An 18,366-nucleotide genomic window follows, 5' to 3' on the forward strand; every position below is an offset into this window, starting at 1 on the left:
ATCTTGCACGAGCCTAAATCTAGAAATTATACAAAATAATTCTGTGAGAAAGCGAATCGTCTACATCGACACATTGGCTATTAAGCACTATGATGCAGTCTATGGCAAAATAATGTGGTTGAGTTCTATCCCAACAGCTTTTGTCATATTCAATAAAGAGACCCTTTATCGTGAGTTCCGAGCACTGGTGACGCATTCTTCAATATGACTTCATTTCATGAGTCTGTCGGCAGGTTGGGGTCACGTAGTGCTGTAATTGTTTGTTTGTGGGATTTTTGCAGGGATGTGACATTCTTTGTATACTCTCATACGTCGCGTACATCTTTAAGTGATACACCGTATTTGAAGTAAGACTGTTTAACTATAAACTGATTTGATCTGTCAGTACCGTATTTTTTTTTTCTAGCAATAAACAACTTTGATGATTTTGACAATGTATATCTGTCTATCGGGTTTGTCATCGCAAGGGACTATTTGCGTCGCCCATGCATGAGCATAACATTCATGGAAAGCACAAGGATGCGATGATTACTGCCGGTTTGACGGTGGACGCAAATATTCTGAACGGATTATAATGAAAAAACAAAACGGGAGAGAAAGAAAGTAATAAACTTTTAAGCCCGCCAAACACTACACGATCCGACCATTCGTACGACCATGGAAGAAGTGTAACGTCACAAGTAGTGTCTTGCCAGTTTCCAATCGTACGACTGGAATTTATGCCAGTCGTAGAGATTTGACATGTTGAATTTCCACGACCGGTCGTGGGCCTTTAGCTAGTCACGCTACAGTATTATGAAAAAAAAAGAAAGAAAGAATGCTGGAAGCGCACGCAATGCGCACAGCGTGACGTGCCTCTATACTCATTGGAAGTGTATGAGCCAGGAGCAAGAACGGTCGTAAGCCTAGCTGTTGTGTGGTATGATCGTAGAGTGTGGGTTGCCAGGTCGTACGACCTGGTCTCATGGTCTTACGGTCGTACAGCTATGAGTCGTACAGTGTGCGATGGGATTAAGTTTTCACGCGACTGGTTGATTCGATGGTTGTGCCAAATATGTCTTGACGTCTAGATTAGTAATTGTTTGGGACTGATACAGTCAATAAGGCTCTGGAGCTGGCATGTACAAAAGGACGCCCTCTGTTGGAGGGATGACGAACTCGGACTTAGACAGAGTTTCTATTCACAGTGCTGCACAGTGGTCTTGTCTGTATCACTCAGGCGGCACTCGATGCGGTAGTAGCTTTCTCCTTCTGACTATTCAGATAGTCTTTTAGAAGTCGCATACGCGACAGGACGCAGTCCAGGTCGAAGAAGGCCGTCTGTAGGTGGCGCTCTGTCAATCCAGTGTCGGACTCGTAGGCGTTACGGCCGTGCAGCATGCGATGGTTGCTGAACGACAAGATGTCGCCTTTGGAGCACGAGGGGGAAAAATGTCGAATGAAACCTTTGAATTATGTGACTTGGTGCTGTAGTTTTTCAAATGTTGTATTCTATCATTCATTTCTGACATTTTATGTAGTAGAATGAATTACTGTCCTTTCCTTTTAGCCCCATTTGGAATTGGAAATCTATCAAAAATAAAACAATAATGATAATAATAATACACAATAATTATAATAATAATAATGACAATATTAATAATAATAATAATCATCATCATCATCATCATGACAATAATAAAACCGCAGGCCTTAATAGTAGTGAAGGCCTACACTCTCTAAATCTCTAAGTCACTAAATCACTAAATTTATGACTGAACCATAAATTGATTACGTATTGACGAAGATTTGACTTCATGTGGCCTCACTAAGCAAAGTTTTCGAAATTCCGTCTGATTTCTGAGCAGATTTACCGAATTTAGCCAGTTCTACAGTATCTTATCTCTCCAATAAAGGATATGCATTGCAATTAAAAGGGTTTAATAAAGGTAATTATATGGGAGCAAGGAGATAGGAGAGACGAAAATGAAGAGGATACGAAAAACGAATGAAATAAGGTTAAGAGGTATGAAGACAGTGTATAGGAAAGAGGGAACTAAGAGAATGAGAGCAAGAACCTCACTGACACGCAGCGACATGTATCATGAGAAATCAGTTATGGATGCCAGAACACGGCAACGATAACATGAGAAAAATGTTTCAACGAGGACAGATTGAAATTCCAATTAACCATGTGCAGACTTTAGAGAAGATTCAGCCGTGGAACGCCCGAAAAATACCAAAAGCTTGCAAACGGTTTGTTCGCCCATTCATCGTATTCCGATGAACCCGATTCCCAGAAGATGTAACAACATAATATCAGGCTGTCTTTGGAAACGAGGCTACAAGTTGAACTGATATCAAGTTGTAAGAAACTACATGGAAATTGAAGGAACTCTGTAAGAACGAAACATTTCTATCCTCTTGGTCTGTTCTCCAGGCCACTTACCTGGTTCCAATTTGTACTTGAACACGTTGTCGTCCCGCAGAAGAATGTTGTTGAACGCCTTGATGGCGGAGAACATTGGAACTACGCCCTCAACGGGGATTCGGACGAGCGACGCATGGTAAATCTCGTTGAAAGTCACTTGTTTGAGCTGCCCGAATGGGTCCAGTCTATAAGAATGAAATTAAACTTCACTTTCTTCCCTTTCTTTTAAGCCCTTTCGGCATCTACATAATCATCAATATTTCTGCCTATTATATGGTTGGAAATATTTTGAAATCTAGGACTCATTGTATTCTTGCATAAACCAATAGTTATCCTACGTCAGTAAAATGATTAAAAGAACAGTTTATATCAAGAAATTGACCAGTTTTTGGTGTATACGAAGCCAATAATGGAAGCAGTAATCAAATGCGCTGAACTTTATTGTTGATAATGTTGGAGAAAAAAAAAAGTTTTTCGAGGAAATGTACACTTTTCTAAAAAGATAAAATGCTGTGAAATTCTCTTTATATTTTCCTTATCGTTCTAGAAATGTGATATCTTACACTGTAGTAGTCTTCTCATCCAGCAGTGACTGCGCAGAAACTTCAAAAATTCATAACTTTTGAACGGATTTTTCTACTTTCCTCAAGCTTTTACTGATGTGTTCTATTAATGTAGCTGCATTCACTCGATCTTGTCCTTTAAATCCCCCCCCCCCCCCAACTCCACCGACCTGATGAGAGGGTGCCGGGCGTGGTGGTAGAAGCCGTGTTTGGTGATACTCTTGCTGCGCGCCAGGGCCACGTGTTCCACCTCGTTGGTAGTAAGGAGACCGAACGCTGCTGGGTCGGTCTCCTTCAGTTCTATGGCCGCCTTGAAACCGTCGATGAGCAAGCTTTCCCCACCCTTGGTGGGCGTGTTCTTGATGCAGTGGAACATCCCAACCTGATGAGAGGATGGATGAGAGAGCGAAGATAGAAGAGAAGAGGCGTCGTGAGATGGAGAAGGAGCAGGAAAGATGGAGAGGAGAGAAGAAAAGCAATGAGGTGACGAAGAAAGTAAACGAAACAAGCAAAAGAAAACAAATCGAATGTCAGAAGTAGATGTGGACATGGGGGACGATCGGAGGGAGGGACATCGGAGACGTAAGGGACGAGGAAGGAGCAATGGTATAGGTACAGAGAAAGAGGAGAAAGACGTGGTTAATTGGTTGGAAATGGAGGAGGAGGAGGAGGAGGAGGAGGTTAAAAAGGCGGGGATATTACGATCACACACACACATACACACGTCATAATATCATACAATTCACATTCAAAGAACCATGGAACTCTCGATAAGGTGTCTGACGTACATCTATACATACATGTACATATTTATAACTCATACCCCTCTCCCAACACACATAGGCCTACATGGATACAAACACAGACATGCGTGCATGCACATACCATGATACTTTTGATACTTACAGCAGGCGGGTTTATGCAGTAGGAGAAATCTGTGTGTGGCTGGAGGTAGCCATTGGAGAATCCCAGCATATCGGCGCCCTTCACGGCAATGACGTCAGAGTGAGTTCTGACAAGGAAGACAAGATGATAGAATACTGACAATGACTGAAGCCACGAGATCACTCCCATCTCACTCGGGTGGTGCACGTTATAATCTGGAAAAGCACACACACGCACACGCACACACACACACACACACACACACACATTGAATCCTATCAGTCTACAAAGTGTCAGTCGCATTACTGGAAGCTCGCGATAGACTCTAATAGACCCTGCAGTACCTCATAACATCTCGCCGAAAAAAAAAGGTGCAAACAAGAGGACGAGTTTTATTGAGTCTGGGCGACCAGGCTATGTAATATTATTACACATTGGAACGAACTATAGAGGGCCTGTCTCACCGGTGGAGACTTTGCCGCGACTCGCGCTTCTCTAAATACCAAGGAATGACTTGCTCTCTCACCAAGGAGGCGACTTCAGGGCTATACGTCCGCGACAACTCCAAACAAGGTGACAGCTTCTTTACCCGGAAGTCACGATGTCTCCGAGACGTTTTCTCAGTCGCGGAGACGTCTCCGAGACTAGCAGGAGACTGGAAAATGTCTCCGAAAAGTCGAACACAGACCAGTCTAATCTCAGGGGACGTCGCGGAAACGCCGCGGAGGCAACTCCTCGAGATTCCACCAGCGAGACTCGAGTCAAACCACTTGGTTTCCATTCAGCTGAGTTGTAAAGGCAAAGAACGTGAGTTTCCTGAAAGAGGCACTCGCGATAACTCGCTTAACCTCTTCATGTAACTCGGGATAACTCGCGACAAATCAACACTTAAAGCAATGTCATTAAATAAAAAACAGATAGTTTGTGGAAAGGCTGGGAATCGAACCCGGGTCCTTTTGTTCTGGAGGCAGACGCACTACCGACTGAGCCAAAATCACTGACCATTTTGGAGACCTTAAAGTATCGCATTTCCCACGCTTGATCGTACGATTTTTTCTTTTTTTTTTTTTGTGTGTGTGTCAGTGTGTATTCGTAGAACACATGCTTCACAACTCGTTCATATACTACATGAGGAAATGCGGTGCGAGCTGATAGCATTTACAGCTTTCGTGTGATTAGCGGTTACCCCGATGAAACATCCTGTCTTTTCCTGACTCTCCAATAGGAGCTGATAGAAGCGTGAAGCCGAATGAATTAGCTCTTGCTGAAATGGCAAGAACTTTGTTCTTAGCAAATCCATGCACGTAGGAAAAAGGAAAGACTCACCCGTATGAGCTGTTAGCCATGTAGCCCACTCGCTCCCCAAGTTTGTAGATCTGGTGTGAAACTGTCGGCACCTCTTTGACAAGTGCAATACCGAGAGTCTGAAATTGGTTGCAGACACAAAACAGAATTACTGCAGCTGGCGTCCATTGCGCTCAATATAAAACAAGGCAAAACGGCAAGCAATGTCTCGCCCGCATATCGCATTTTGTGATTATAGTGTTTTCAGTGTTTGTTCATTGACCTTTTGACCTTTGACCTTGTAGGATACGACTTCACCAATATTAAAATTTCACCAGCATTTTTAGGTTATGTAATTATACCTGTGGTGTGAGTTTGGTGATCAGCTCAAAGCTGTGGATAGTTAGAGTACACCACCGGCGATGGAAAAATGACACCTATCACGCGGGCGAGACAAAAAAAAAATAAAAACAAAATAAAAACAAAAACAAAAACCTCAATTCCAAAAATTATAATCTTTACATTACTCTCATTGTATACGTACAAAGTTCTATCAGGACCTAGCCTATCCGATAGGCGTCAGGCTGTATCGATACTAGACTGATCGCTATATGCAGACGGACATAAGCAAGGGCTTTAGCCCGAACTGAAGCCCTCGCATGTCCGTCTCCATATAGCGATCAGTATAGTATCGATACAGCCCGACGCCTATCGGATAGGCTAATCAGGACCCAGCAGAGGTTAATGAATCCCGCCCGCATCATTACCTGGATCTCTTGCAGCCAGTCCAGGAGAGCATCGTTCGATTCTAGGAGGTCCTTGAACCGGAACGTCTGCAGTCGCCCGGATGACATGACGTCAGATCCCCACAAGTTCAGTTTACTATCCGACACAGGGTCCGCCTCCGATTGGTCGAACCGGTTGCAGCGCAGCCAGTTGCTTGGCATATTGGTCACGTGCCCGTCACTCCAAGTGACGGTAACTGTGTGGCTGTCCTCGCTGATAGTAGCCTCCCTGGCGGTGACATCAAGGTCCAGGTGCTAAACGAAGCAACGAGGAATCTCATTAACCCCCTTCAAGGCCACTAATCTCGATTAACATTAAAGGGATTGTATAGTTTTGGTTGAGACCTAATGTCAGGTTTCTAACATTTTTTGTGAGATAATGAGAAATCTCTTATGAATTATGAAAGAGCATGTAATTCCATGAGGAATTCAACGTTTATTTGGTGAAAATCGATTTTGAAATGGCTGAGATATCCAAAACAGAGCGATTCTAATAACTGCGGGACCCACACTTTATTACGATCGCTTTGTTTTACTTTGTTTTTGGATGTTTCAGTCATTCCAAACCCGATTTTCATCAAATAAACTTTGAATTCCTCTTAAAATGGTATGCTCTGTACTATTCCATAAGTGTTTTCTTGGTATCTCGCAAAAAGTTAAAAGCCTAATTCTCATCTCCACCAATACTGTACTATCCCTTTAACGTAACTTGCCACTCGTACAGACATTATTAGTTATACCCTCGTTCCACAGAGATTTTTTTTTCTCATCGGTCACTGGTCGCAAGCAATTTTTTTTTTTTTTTTTGGGTTACCGGCCACCAACCGAAGTGTATCGGATCGCAGTCTGATGACTCCAACTTCGGACATGTCGGTCATGATAAGATGAGGGAAGATCGTCCGATGAAAGAGCTTATAGTTGATCATCGGACGCCATTTCCAGTCGCAAGTCCAGTCATTGTCTGATAAGCGCTGAGTCAGTCCGATAAGTGTCGAGTCAATCCGATGTCTGTTAGGCTTGTGTTGTGCGGCTATCGGGCGTGTCCAGCCGACGTCCTATATAATATGACAGTCTGTTGAGTTTCCGACTATTAAAAAGTCATCAAACAGGTTAATTACTTGAGTCTTGGCTCGGGCTCAATTCTGGTATTGGTATATCACCCTCGGTAAGTCTTGGTGCCAGTTTCTGGAGCTTGTCGGATCAGATTTCATCGGAACCCATCGAAACGCCGAAATTTTGCTTTTTGGGGATCAGATGGGCCTCCAACGGTCGGTGGAATGGAGGTTTAATCAGTTGTTCAAAAAAGACAGGGCATACGGGGAATGGGGATGCTTTTCGCATCCCTGTAAAAAAAAAATGACAAAAAGCTTTTTACTATACAAATTCCTACGATGGGATAATGACTTGTTTACACCATCATAGGTCCAGGTAAGGAATATGTATCATATCACCTAACATCCACTGCATGGAAGTTCAGTGGCGGTATAAGTGGATTACATTTCTACCCTTTCTGACACAATTCTTAAATCGCATCTATGGAATAACTCCGCCAAACCTCCAGAAAAAAAAAAAAACCATTACAGATACTCCTCACCTGCATATATTTCAGCTTCCCGTGGGCGTGTGTGCTGTAACAGTCGTCACAGTGGCAATTACACCGCAGCCACACGCATGGGTACTGCTGGCTGTCGCCATCTTCCCAGCGGACGATCACCATCTTGGCATCTCCGTCGATGCCCACATCGACCACGGGGATGGACCTGACCCAGTCGTACTGTGAGAAAAAGAGGGCGTGGTCTTCGAAGGGGGAACTCTTCGAAGAGCCCACCTCTGCAGAGCTGGAAAACGTGCGAACTGAAAATGGAGATCGGTACACGCAAACCGATTTACTTACAGTGCATCATATAATCAACATTCAAATGTTTAACATGAATACCTTTATAGGAACGGTTGTTCCTTGAATCCGATAAGCTTGAACAAGCTTGCCCGATGTACCGATAATAAATGCCTTGGATTCAAGGTATGGAAATTTATCTGGTAGATACTGGTAGGAAAAACAGACTTTTGTTATGAGAAGAGAACACACATTTTGCCACCGCCCAGCTTAAAACCCCCCCCCCCAAAAAAAAAAGAAAAAAAAGAAAAAAAAAAAAAGTATACGTCAAAGTGAATTTCCACTTTTGAACGTAGTTTAAAAATGCAAGCTCTAAGCTTAGATATGATACATAACTTCTTAAAATTGGACTATGCGCGCCTTATCCCGTTCAAAAGGTGATTGAAATATGAGAGAGTTAGGAGATGAAGTTTCATAGAAAAGAGAAATGAAACTATTAAAGCTTAGGGTCACTTGAGCTTGCTGTGCATGAGTATCAAGAAACACATGTATTTCCCAGTGAAAGAAGAGCCTATCCAAAAATGAAAAAATAGGGTCCAAAAGAACTGCTAAAATTACAATTTCAGTTTTGGTTTAAGCCACCAATTTTTGACAGTAGGTAAAAGATTACTTTCCCCAGGCACAAGCCAAACTATGAAAATGTCAGTCCGATTATCATTACTTTGGTCATTTATAAAAATTCCTAATCTTCAACTCTTTGACCTTGGCGATCACAGTTTAAGACACCACAAAGCCGACCCATCGAAATAAAATGATATAAGAGGATTTGTATTTTGTAATAGTGTCATAATTATCTTTATACTCTGACTTCCATTTAGAGATGTTTGTCATCATCTTCATTACTACTCAAACCTTTATCGCCACCCTGACAGCTCTTAGCCGTTCATGATCTTAAATACATGTAGTTATTAATTTCTCGCGAAACCATACTTCACAGCTATCGTTTTGCTGTTTATAATCTATTTTCATCATCCGTATCATATGGAGTCTTCCTGATCATTTTCTACTTCCCTCCTCCCTGCCCTGCAGTTAGATCTCCATATTTAATTGCGGATTCTCCTTTTTTTCGGGGGGGGGGGGGTGTCCCCTCCTCGTCCTTTCACGCTCTTCTTCCTTCTTCTACTTTTTCCTCTTCTCCCACTTGGTCTCATAAGAATAATAACAATGATTGTATCTGCTGATGCATTAACGTCTAGGTGTTTGTGTCTGTGTCTGACTTGCAATCATACAAGACTTGTATAATGTATTTCTTTTTTCTTTTTTTATGTATATGCTCTTATAAGTGGAGTATGAGTTATATGATCCAATATATTTAAAGGATATATGTTTGGCATATCTGTCAATATTTTCTCATGAAGAAATTATCAGTGGGATTGATTAATAATTGAGTTATTCACGTTGAAGAGAGATTATTTGCAGTATGAATTGAACAAATGGATTGTTTGTGTCTTGAATTGTATTTGTATTGTTTTTGTTTTTTATTGTTTTTTTTTTTGAATAATATCAATGAATATCAAGAAAAAGGCATTATGCCAAAACTAGATCTAAGCTTTGGCTTGTCGAAAAAAAAAATCAACTTAGTGGCAATTTCACCCTTTATTCTTCATCTGCAGTTTTGATACCTATAGCTTTTTATGTCACCCCCCTCCCCCCACTCCTATTTCTTCCATTTCAGCCTGGTTGTCTCACATCCGTGGTCTCACGCAAATGAAATTAGCATGCCATTGGTAGAACCCCCGCTATCTCGGCTAGTCATTGCTAGTTACCGCTTTATTGTGTTTGTGTATTTTCGGTAGTTAAGAACCATTTGCCACAACGCTGTTCAACATGCGGAACATGAAAAACTCTTCAAAATATTGCGATATAAATCATTGATATTGAATTTGGTAAATGCATGCGTCCGCATAAAAGGACCAAGGAATGCTTGTATTACAAGCGATAATGGGACAGGGAGATTGTTTGTCCCATCTGAAAGGACATGGGAATAAGGACAAAGTGCCTCGCCCAGGGGCCGGGGGAGCAGACCCAGGGCAGTCGACCCAGGGATCATGTCAAATGATGTGCTGCCTAATTATCCGTGGAGTCACAACAGATCCCTAAATCAAATGTTCTTCTTAGATATCGAGACAGTTTCTCTTGATTTTTTTTTCTCTCTCTCTTGGTGATTATGTAACCTAAAGTCTTGAGATAATCATCTCCAAAAGGTCACACAATGCAAACATCTTGATAACATGGCTGCGATGCACTGAATGACATGATTGTCGACAAATAAAAAAAAACTGCATCTCTCCTGTAATCAACAATAAGATAACCCCTCATTGAGATGGTTCGTGATGGCCTTTAATGACGAGCATCATGTTTAAATAATTTTACTTCTAAATTAGATTTAAAAGAAATGCCTACATTATTGCAGAATTAGCTATATCCTGTATGCTCTAAGTTCAGGTTTTTCTTCTTTTTTTTTTAAATCACAATCGTTTATTGTCTTTAAGTCCAATTATCTACTCTCCATACCTTGGTGAACACACGCATCTGTGCCTCGCGTGCCTTGGTTTTGACCCTGTGACTCCTCTTCCGTCGCCTTTTCCCCATTCCACTTCCAGACTTCCACATTTATTCATTATTTTTCTTTTCTTTTTCTTTTTTTTCACAGGAGAGCTGCCTGATGTTTGATAATTTGTGTGAGTGGCGTGTGTGCGTTTCCTTTTGCCTTTCTTTTCTTTTTTAAGGGTAATTTGCCTAATTTTGCTTATTCAGTAATTGATTATTGTTTATGAGGAGACTGAAAACTACAAGCTCTACTTTTTTTTAGCAGATCCCTCCATTTCCAACAATTTTGATTCGGTATTTGTCATAAAAGACACAGCATTTATTGCATTTTAGTTCACACTCACAGTAAGTTTTCCTTGATTACATTGTTGTACTGGTTTTGTATCAGTATGTGTATTCACATTTATTACAATTGCATTTTTTTGTTAAAGATGTAATAAACGAACTGAAATTAATGAAACGAAACGAGTCCAAAGTTTACCTATAAATCCTCAATACCCTGAATTTGAAATATAATTCCCACACCATGTTGAAGGAGGCTTTGATGAATAGAGCTAAATCAAACGAACAGACAGATAGATGGCTCTTCAAAATCAGACCCAAGTCAAAGAATACGAGGAAGATGCCATAATATTATTCTTGCGGAGTGGATATATACACGTATAGATGAAGAGGTCCTTAGTACCAGGATATTTAGTTCATCACTATGAGTAATTGCACGTATCAGTAGCAACGTGCAACAAAAACAAAGAGATTTGTACCACAAAATGTAATGGAAGCATTAGGTATTTCGTGATATCAGATATTTCCGTATAACCGAGCTTAAATCGCGCAGTTGCGCTTTAGATCGTCACTATATATCCATCAGACTGCACGCTCAACGGTTCATGTTGTTATTACGCAATTATGTGAAATGTTCCACTGTTTGATGGTGAAGTGCTTTGTCAGCAAAATTCGCGCTTGGTTCCGGAATACAACCGCTTTGCATGCATTTATTGTGTGAGCCTATATAATGAAGAACATTCACCTCCCCCATCAAAAAAAAAAAGGAAAAGAAAGAAAAACAAAACAGAATCAAACATAAAGCGCATTGTCCGGGCTCAAAGTCTATTTGATGTTTAGTCATAATATTAAAGGGCTGGTACAGTTTTTGTTGAGATGGGGGTTGAGGTTTCCAACGTTTTTTTAATAATGATTTTTTTTTTCAGATAGGCCTAATGAGAAACCTCTTTTGAAATATGAAAGAGCATATATTGTAAGAGGAATTCAAATTTTATTCGATGAAGATTAGTTTTGAAATGGCTGAGATATTGAAAACAAAGTGATCCTAATAAAAGGTGGATCCCACCTTTTATTAGGATCGCTTTGTTTTACTTTGCTTTTTGATATATTGGCCATTTCAAAACCAATTTTCATCAAATAAACTTTGAATTCCTCTTAAAACAGTAGGCTTCTCAACTTTTCATAAAGGGGTTTATAAATTTCGCTAAAAAGTTTAAAGCTAAATTCTGACCCCAACCAATACTATACCCTCCCTTTAATGTTAGGCTGGTCTTATTTTAGTGCCTCGGAAAATAAGGTAATAGGGTAATAAACTTCCTTAGCTCCGATCAACCAAGGTAAATCGATCTGCCAATTCAAACACCAATCATGTGACATGACGGTTGATGACTCCTGCTCAAACAAATTTTAGACCAATATCAGCCACAGCTCTAAAATTGAGACTGTTCACTTTATTATCTGCCACTTGACAAGCAATATCACAAACGCAAAGCCACGCGATAGACAAGCATATTGATTTATATAAACTGCAAAACTTTTCCACATTCATGTAAAAATGAACGAAAATAAGCTAAAAATGCGAGTGGAGAGGATGTGTCAGATTTTTCCTTTCCAACTAACGTTGACTAACGCGAAAACGCAATATTTTACAAAATTACCAACAAGTTTGAAATGCACAGGCACTTTGACAGGTAGAATAATTGTCACTTTTTGACCTGTCTTTGGTGGCTGTGAACATTGTAAACACACACACACAAATACATACGGAACGAAAGAAAAGGTGTAGTAACTCTAGTTTAGCTGATCTTCGCGTATCATTAGGAATGATCATAATAAGATATCGATATATATATATATATATATATATATATATATATATATAGAGAGAGAGAGAGAGAGAGAGAGAGGGAGAGAGAGAGAATATAGATAGACAGACAGATGGATAGATAGATAGATAGATAGATAGATAGATAGATAGATAAGATAGATAGATAGATTTCAGGACTTCAGATTTCATATGGAGAGGATTTTTGTTTCCCTCAATATAAACACTAAACCCTGCAAGAAGAGAGCAAAGGTTTCAGCACAATCGAATAACAGAGAGCAGAGCAGCATTTTGTGAGTGTGTGCATGAATTGTTTTGCTCGTTTTGCGAAAACACTGTTGATGTATAGCCTATACCAATTTCAAAGTTAATGCGTCCAAAGTTCATATTTCTGTCGACTTTTTTGAGCTTCACCAATCTGTTTTTTATCAGTTTGCATTGTCATTATTTCATTTGAAACCACACACCCAAGAAAAGAATAGATAAACGCCACAACCCACAACTGCCCAGATTAATTTCCTCTTATGTTATACCATGCAGTCATGCATAATTTTATGCCCTTATACATGTATAAAAGAAACACTAATAACAACTAACCAGTGCAAACTGGATTTTAGTACTGACATTTCAGAAAGTTACAGAGACACTCTCTTTCGTGTATATTCTTCAGTTCACACGGATCTATCACGCCATTACCGGAAGCCCCTTGGCACTGGTGTATTGCATAAAGAATAGTATATCCCGCCAAACCCTCTCGCTCGACCAAAGTATCACATGGTTCCTATACGTTTGCATACATGCCTAAACTGCTGTAGTACTGAGTATCCTGTAACATTAAAGATGTCTCATAGATCAACACATCGAAACCCCATGTGTCATGATCAATGATTCTTCAATCGGATTTTCGCTGGCATACAGTTGGTAGGCTGTAATCAGGGTTAATACGGGCGACACACCAAATTCCCACCTTGCTATGTGTTGCTTGACCTTACTTTGGCCCTTTGACCTCATGGCCCACAAAATAATAATCCCTAGCTAAACTGGTGACATCCATTTTCATGATAAAACATTAACTATTAAGTTACTTCCAAAATATGGGGAAAATGTGACATTTGATCATTTTCCCTTGACCTTTGACCCCATGGCCAAAATCTTTACGTATAGAATCGTTGTGCAGTAATGCATGTACACACCTGTATATTCTATTAGATTTATGCATTGAGTAATTCATAAGTATGGAGGAAAAGGGGCAATTTCAGCGTTAAACAGTAGAATCTTACCATCCTAACCTGACCTTTGACCCTATGACCTCAAATGCCCAAGAAAAGCATTGTCAGGCAGTACATGCATGTACTAAATTTCGTGATCATATACCTTGCTCCATTTCCGAGATATGGAAAAAAGTTAATTTTATCACTTTCACTTCACCTTTGACCTTTGACCTCTAACCCCATGGTCCAAACTTTCCCAAAAAATCTTTATTTGGGAATACATGTATACACAACGTTTAAAGAAAATACATGCAGCCATTTCATGGCTATGAGGGAAAAAGTGAAGTTTTGAGCATTTGACCTTGACCTTTGACCCTCATGACCCAAAAAGACCCCCCAAAATCAATGACATGCAGTACATGCATATTTAACAAGTTTCATGAAGATTCCTAGAGCCATTTCCGAGATATATGGAGAAAAAAAAAGTAAGATTTTAGCATTTCATCACTTCACCTTTGACGTTTGACCCCATGGCTCTAAACTTTCCCCCCGAGAATCTTTACTGGGTAATTCATGTACATACTACGTTTCAATAAAGTACCTTCAGGTATTGCACAGATATGGGGAAATAGTAATATTTTGAGAATGTGTCCTTGACCTTTGACCTTGACCATATGCACCCAGAGGTTGATAGGTACAACCTTCTCTACACATACTTACACATACCAAATTTCATTAGGATACCTCAAACGGTTTGTAAGTTATGTTTTCCTTAAAATCGGGATTACAGACGGAAGGACGCAAGGATGGACGGACAACCCGAATACATTATGCCTCCGGCGACACTTCGTGGCAGAGGCATTTAAAACAAAACACACATTTTGAACACTAAATAATGCAAGCAGACATGTTAATAAACAAAAAAAAAAAGTAAATAAATGCAATCCTACTTCGTGCGCTCTCTCTGTTCCCCTTCCTCGCATCGTTTGCCTTTCCTGTGGCCGAAGGGTCCCGCTGCATGTCTCGAGACGAGAGATACCGAGCGGAGGTACGCGGCAACGTCGCGCTCCTCGAGAGGAGGGTCAGTTTTCGCAGGACTTCAACAGACCTCATCATCTTCGCTGGTCAACCAGTCTTCGGAGAAAGCGTCAAAGGCACAGATCACTTTAGTCCAGCAAAGGCGGCCGCCGAGAATTGTGGTTTACGATTATGTTCCGCAAGGGAGGCCGACGGATGTTTCCAGGGATCTGCGTGTTGCCTTTCTTTCGCTTGTTCAGAGGCAATGGTCTATTCAGCTCGCCAGTAGAGACAATTTCGCACAGTAGCGAATCAGTATTTACATATCTTATCAAAGCCTCACGCCCTCACTGTTTATAAATTTTTGGTGTTATGAACTTTGACTTATGAACTTTATGCAGTTTGTATAGGCGTGTAAGTACTGTGGTATAACTACGGTGCAATCAATCAAAGGCAGCAATCAGCATACCTGCATGGTATTCAACAAGAGTCAATGCACGAGAATGTGTGAGCAGTAAGTCCAATCATGATGCATTGTGATTGACAACTGGCTATTTTCTTCAGGTGCTGCAGATTTCGACTTGCCTTTTACTTCAGAACGTACAGGATAGCTGCAACAATCTTAATCTAGAATACGAAACAGATTGACGATTTCAAAACATTACAGATTGAAAATCAGTCATTGGTAAAAGTATTGAGCAATGAAGTAGTACCATGATCTATCGTTTTCTTTATAAATTTAAAGGGATGGTACAGTATTGGTGGAGATGAGAATTGGGCTTTTAACTTTTTGCGAGATACCAAGAAAACACTTATGATATATTACAGAGCATACCATTTTAAGAGGAATTCAAAGTTTATTTGATGAAAATCGGGTTTGGAATGACTGAACATCCAAAAACACTGAAGTAAAACAAAGCGATTGCAATAAAGTGTGGGTCCCACACTTTATTAGAATCGCTCTTTTTTTGATATCTCAGCCATTTCAAAACCAATTTTCATCAAATAAACGTTGAATTCCTCATAGAATTACATGTTCTTTCATATTTCATAAGAGGTTTCTCATTATCTCACCAAAAATGTTAGAAACCTGAAATCAGGTCTCAACCAAAACTATACGATCCCTTTAATATATCTTTACATCTATCATATTCACAAAATCACATGCAAGTTCAATGTGCGTGGGGAATTAAAGAGAGAAGGAATAGAGAAGAGAGTGAGGGGGGGGGGTACAAAGGGTAGAAAGATGTTGTGGAGAGGGAGAGAGATAGGGAGCGAGATATGAAAAACCCAAGTTGTTGGAAAGTGTATAATGAAACAATTAGTAATGACAGGCAACGATAAGAGTTTATTGTATCTAACGGACAATTCACGTGACACATTTTCAGATTATACTAACGGGTCAACACTTGCAAATAAAATGGACCATTCCCAGGTCCATCGCTTTGTCGTTTGAAAGAACCCCTAGCAAATTTTAGGACAAAATGTTGCTGCTTTGAAAAGAAAAAGAAAAGAACGAAGGAAGATGGGATCCTATTAAGAAATAATAATTTGCCCCAGACAAACCTGACATAAAATCAGACCATAATCAAACATTATCATTAGATATACAATATAGGGCTCACACCTTTAAATAAAATGGAATGTCCCTGACCGCTTCTCAAAATCGTGCCAAAGATACCAAAATAAATGAAGAAAAAAATTAATTAAAAATCAAAATGCAGTTTGGCAAAAACAAACAAAAAATGAATAGCTGCAGATATTGAATATGAATTCCTCTACAAACTGCATTTGGTTGGAAGACGAGAGCTTTTGTCATGGAATTTGAAGGAACTATATCTCATTGGGTGCATGTACAGAAAATAGGTGATTTTTTGAGTGAAAAGAACTCGTAGTCTGCAGCTTTGCGGACCCTTGGACAGAGTTTGAGCCGGAGAACCCGCCTTGGAAATTTTATGGATGAAAGGGTACATCTCACTTATCCAGGTTAGTGAAGATGAAACACTTCATTTTCTCTCAGCTATTTTACAGAATTTTTTTTTTAATTTTAACACACGTCTCTATGGGGAAATATTTACCCCCTGTGAGCCCTATAATGTCTCCACTTGGGAGCCCATAATTAATGTCTCCACGGAGGAGCTCAAAATGAATATCTCCACGAAGGAGCATATACAAACTTTAAGCAAAATGACTTACTTGGATACGAACCACAAATATGAATGTTTGATACTGTGTGCATCTTATAGAATTTTCAAAAGTTTCTTCTCGTCCTTTCACAGAGTTCAGTATCTCGAAAGCACTGTTCCTGGCTTGTGTTGCCATAGCCATGCAGGAATCGAGCACTAAATTCCCTGAAAGTAGGTGGCGCTATTCAGATACGCGAAACTGCCATCATGAGAGTTCTGAGAGTAGACTGACGACGGGAGGTTACCAACCGAAGGCCGTATTAATACTAGCGAGCAGAGGCTGAAGTGAATAGTAGCTCAAGAGTCATGTAGACCTTAATGGATTTAATTTTATCACCCAGAAGTGTAGAAATCATATTATTATTTTCCTGAAACATTAGATGATAAGATAACACATTGTTTTAACTTCTGGAAATTTATTACTTTACACGTGGCGCGCAATTCGTTCATGTGGAAATTTTCAGTAATATTGTACGTCACGGGTCGTCTGCGAAAGTATATTCGTTCTGTTGGGGGTTTCTTCTGGATAAACGTGTACATAGGTGTAAGTTGACCAATAGTGAAGTAATGACACGATTACATCATCGTCCTATCAGATTTGCATATCACGTGACCATGGCTGATATCACTTTAAATAGTAGTTATGTGCAATTTTAGAGCTTTATAGCTTTCTGAATATTACTTGTCCAATTTCAGAGAAGTTTTCAGTGCTAACACTCCTCTGATATAACTCTCCACAGGCCATACCCCAAGATAAGATCTTGGATCTTGGATTGGTAGCCTCCGGAACATTCCACTAGGGAATTTTAACTGGAGGTGGTCATAATGGTAGGGTTGTCTACCTTTAGTACCAGTAATGAGCAACCATTTAAACCACGCAGACCTGCTAAAAACACAAACCAAGCAAAGCATTACATACACACACACACACGCACACACACGCGCGCGCACACACACACACACACACACATACACACACACACACATGAAGACTTTGAATGCAAAATCAGATAAACGCTATTTTTACATTTCAATTTTTAATGATATTGCACTCGGTACACGATATAGCAACAATATTTTATGAAGTCATTATTAAGATCAGCCCATATTTCAATTATTTTCCTTGTTTTTCAGCAGATTAAATCTCAAGTATCTCAGATTGATAAAAGTGGATATATCTATGTTTTGTTTTGCTTTGTTTTGTTTTGTTTTTGTTTGTTTTTTGGGGGGTTGTCTGAAAATGTTTCTGAAAGTACCAAGATTATCAGTAGACGGTGCTCCTTAGATTTTGTTCGCCCTCTCTTTATCATCTCGAACCGAACGACTTGATAAAGAAGATGTCTTCCAGTATAACAAGTGCGAGAAGTAGTGATTTTTAATATCCTAGGCTTTTTGTGACCATGGTAATACTTTTGTAACAGCATAATCAAATCGAATTGTGATAATGAAGTACTAGTAGATAAATCCTAAATAT

At 39.9% G+C, this 18,366-nt stretch overlaps 1 protein-coding gene across 1 annotated transcript; it reads right to left on the reverse strand.

The window, feature by feature from the left end:
* Positions 1-1,207: 1,207 nt before the first annotated feature.
* On the reverse strand, positions 1,208-14,829 carry LOC139720704 (gamma-butyrobetaine dioxygenase-like). Its single transcript, XM_071632058.1, has 8 exons — positions 14,640-14,829; positions 7,522-7,781; positions 5,910-6,182; positions 5,185-5,282; positions 3,880-3,985; positions 3,144-3,355; positions 2,429-2,595; positions 1,208-1,409 (listed from the first exon to the last, which is right to left on the reverse strand). Exons 1-8 carry the CDS (start codon positions 14,803-14,805, stop codon positions 1,216-1,218), a joined length of 1,476 nt encoding a protein of 491 aa, XP_071488159.1. The 5' UTR covers positions 14,806-14,829; the 3' UTR covers positions 1,208-1,215.
* Positions 14,830-18,366: the final 3,537 nt, after the last annotated feature.

This window comes from Diadema antillarum, unplaced genomic scaffold (genome assembly GCF_040938485.1).
Source record: "Diadema antillarum isolate AM-2024a unplaced genomic scaffold, OU_Dant_1.0 scf00000132, whole genome shotgun sequence".
Lineage (NCBI taxonomy): Eukaryota > Metazoa > Echinodermata > Echinoidea > Diadematoida > Diadematidae > Diadema > Diadema antillarum.

Bases quoted from the DNA above. Each gene is read 5' to 3' on its own strand.
- LOC139720704 (XM_071632058.1), bottom strand. From the start codon at position 14,805: ATGATGAGGTCTGTTGAAGTCCTGCGAAAACTGACCCTCCTCTCGAGG. The intron at 3,356-3,879 runs GTAAGTATCAAA...TCCTCTCATCAG, and splicing joins ACTGCATAAACCCGCCTGCT to GTTGGGATGTTCCACTGCAT. The intron at 1,410-2,428 runs GTAAGTGGCCTG...CGTGCTCCAAAG, and splicing joins CAAGTACAAATTGGAACCAG to GCGACATCTTGTCGTTCAGC.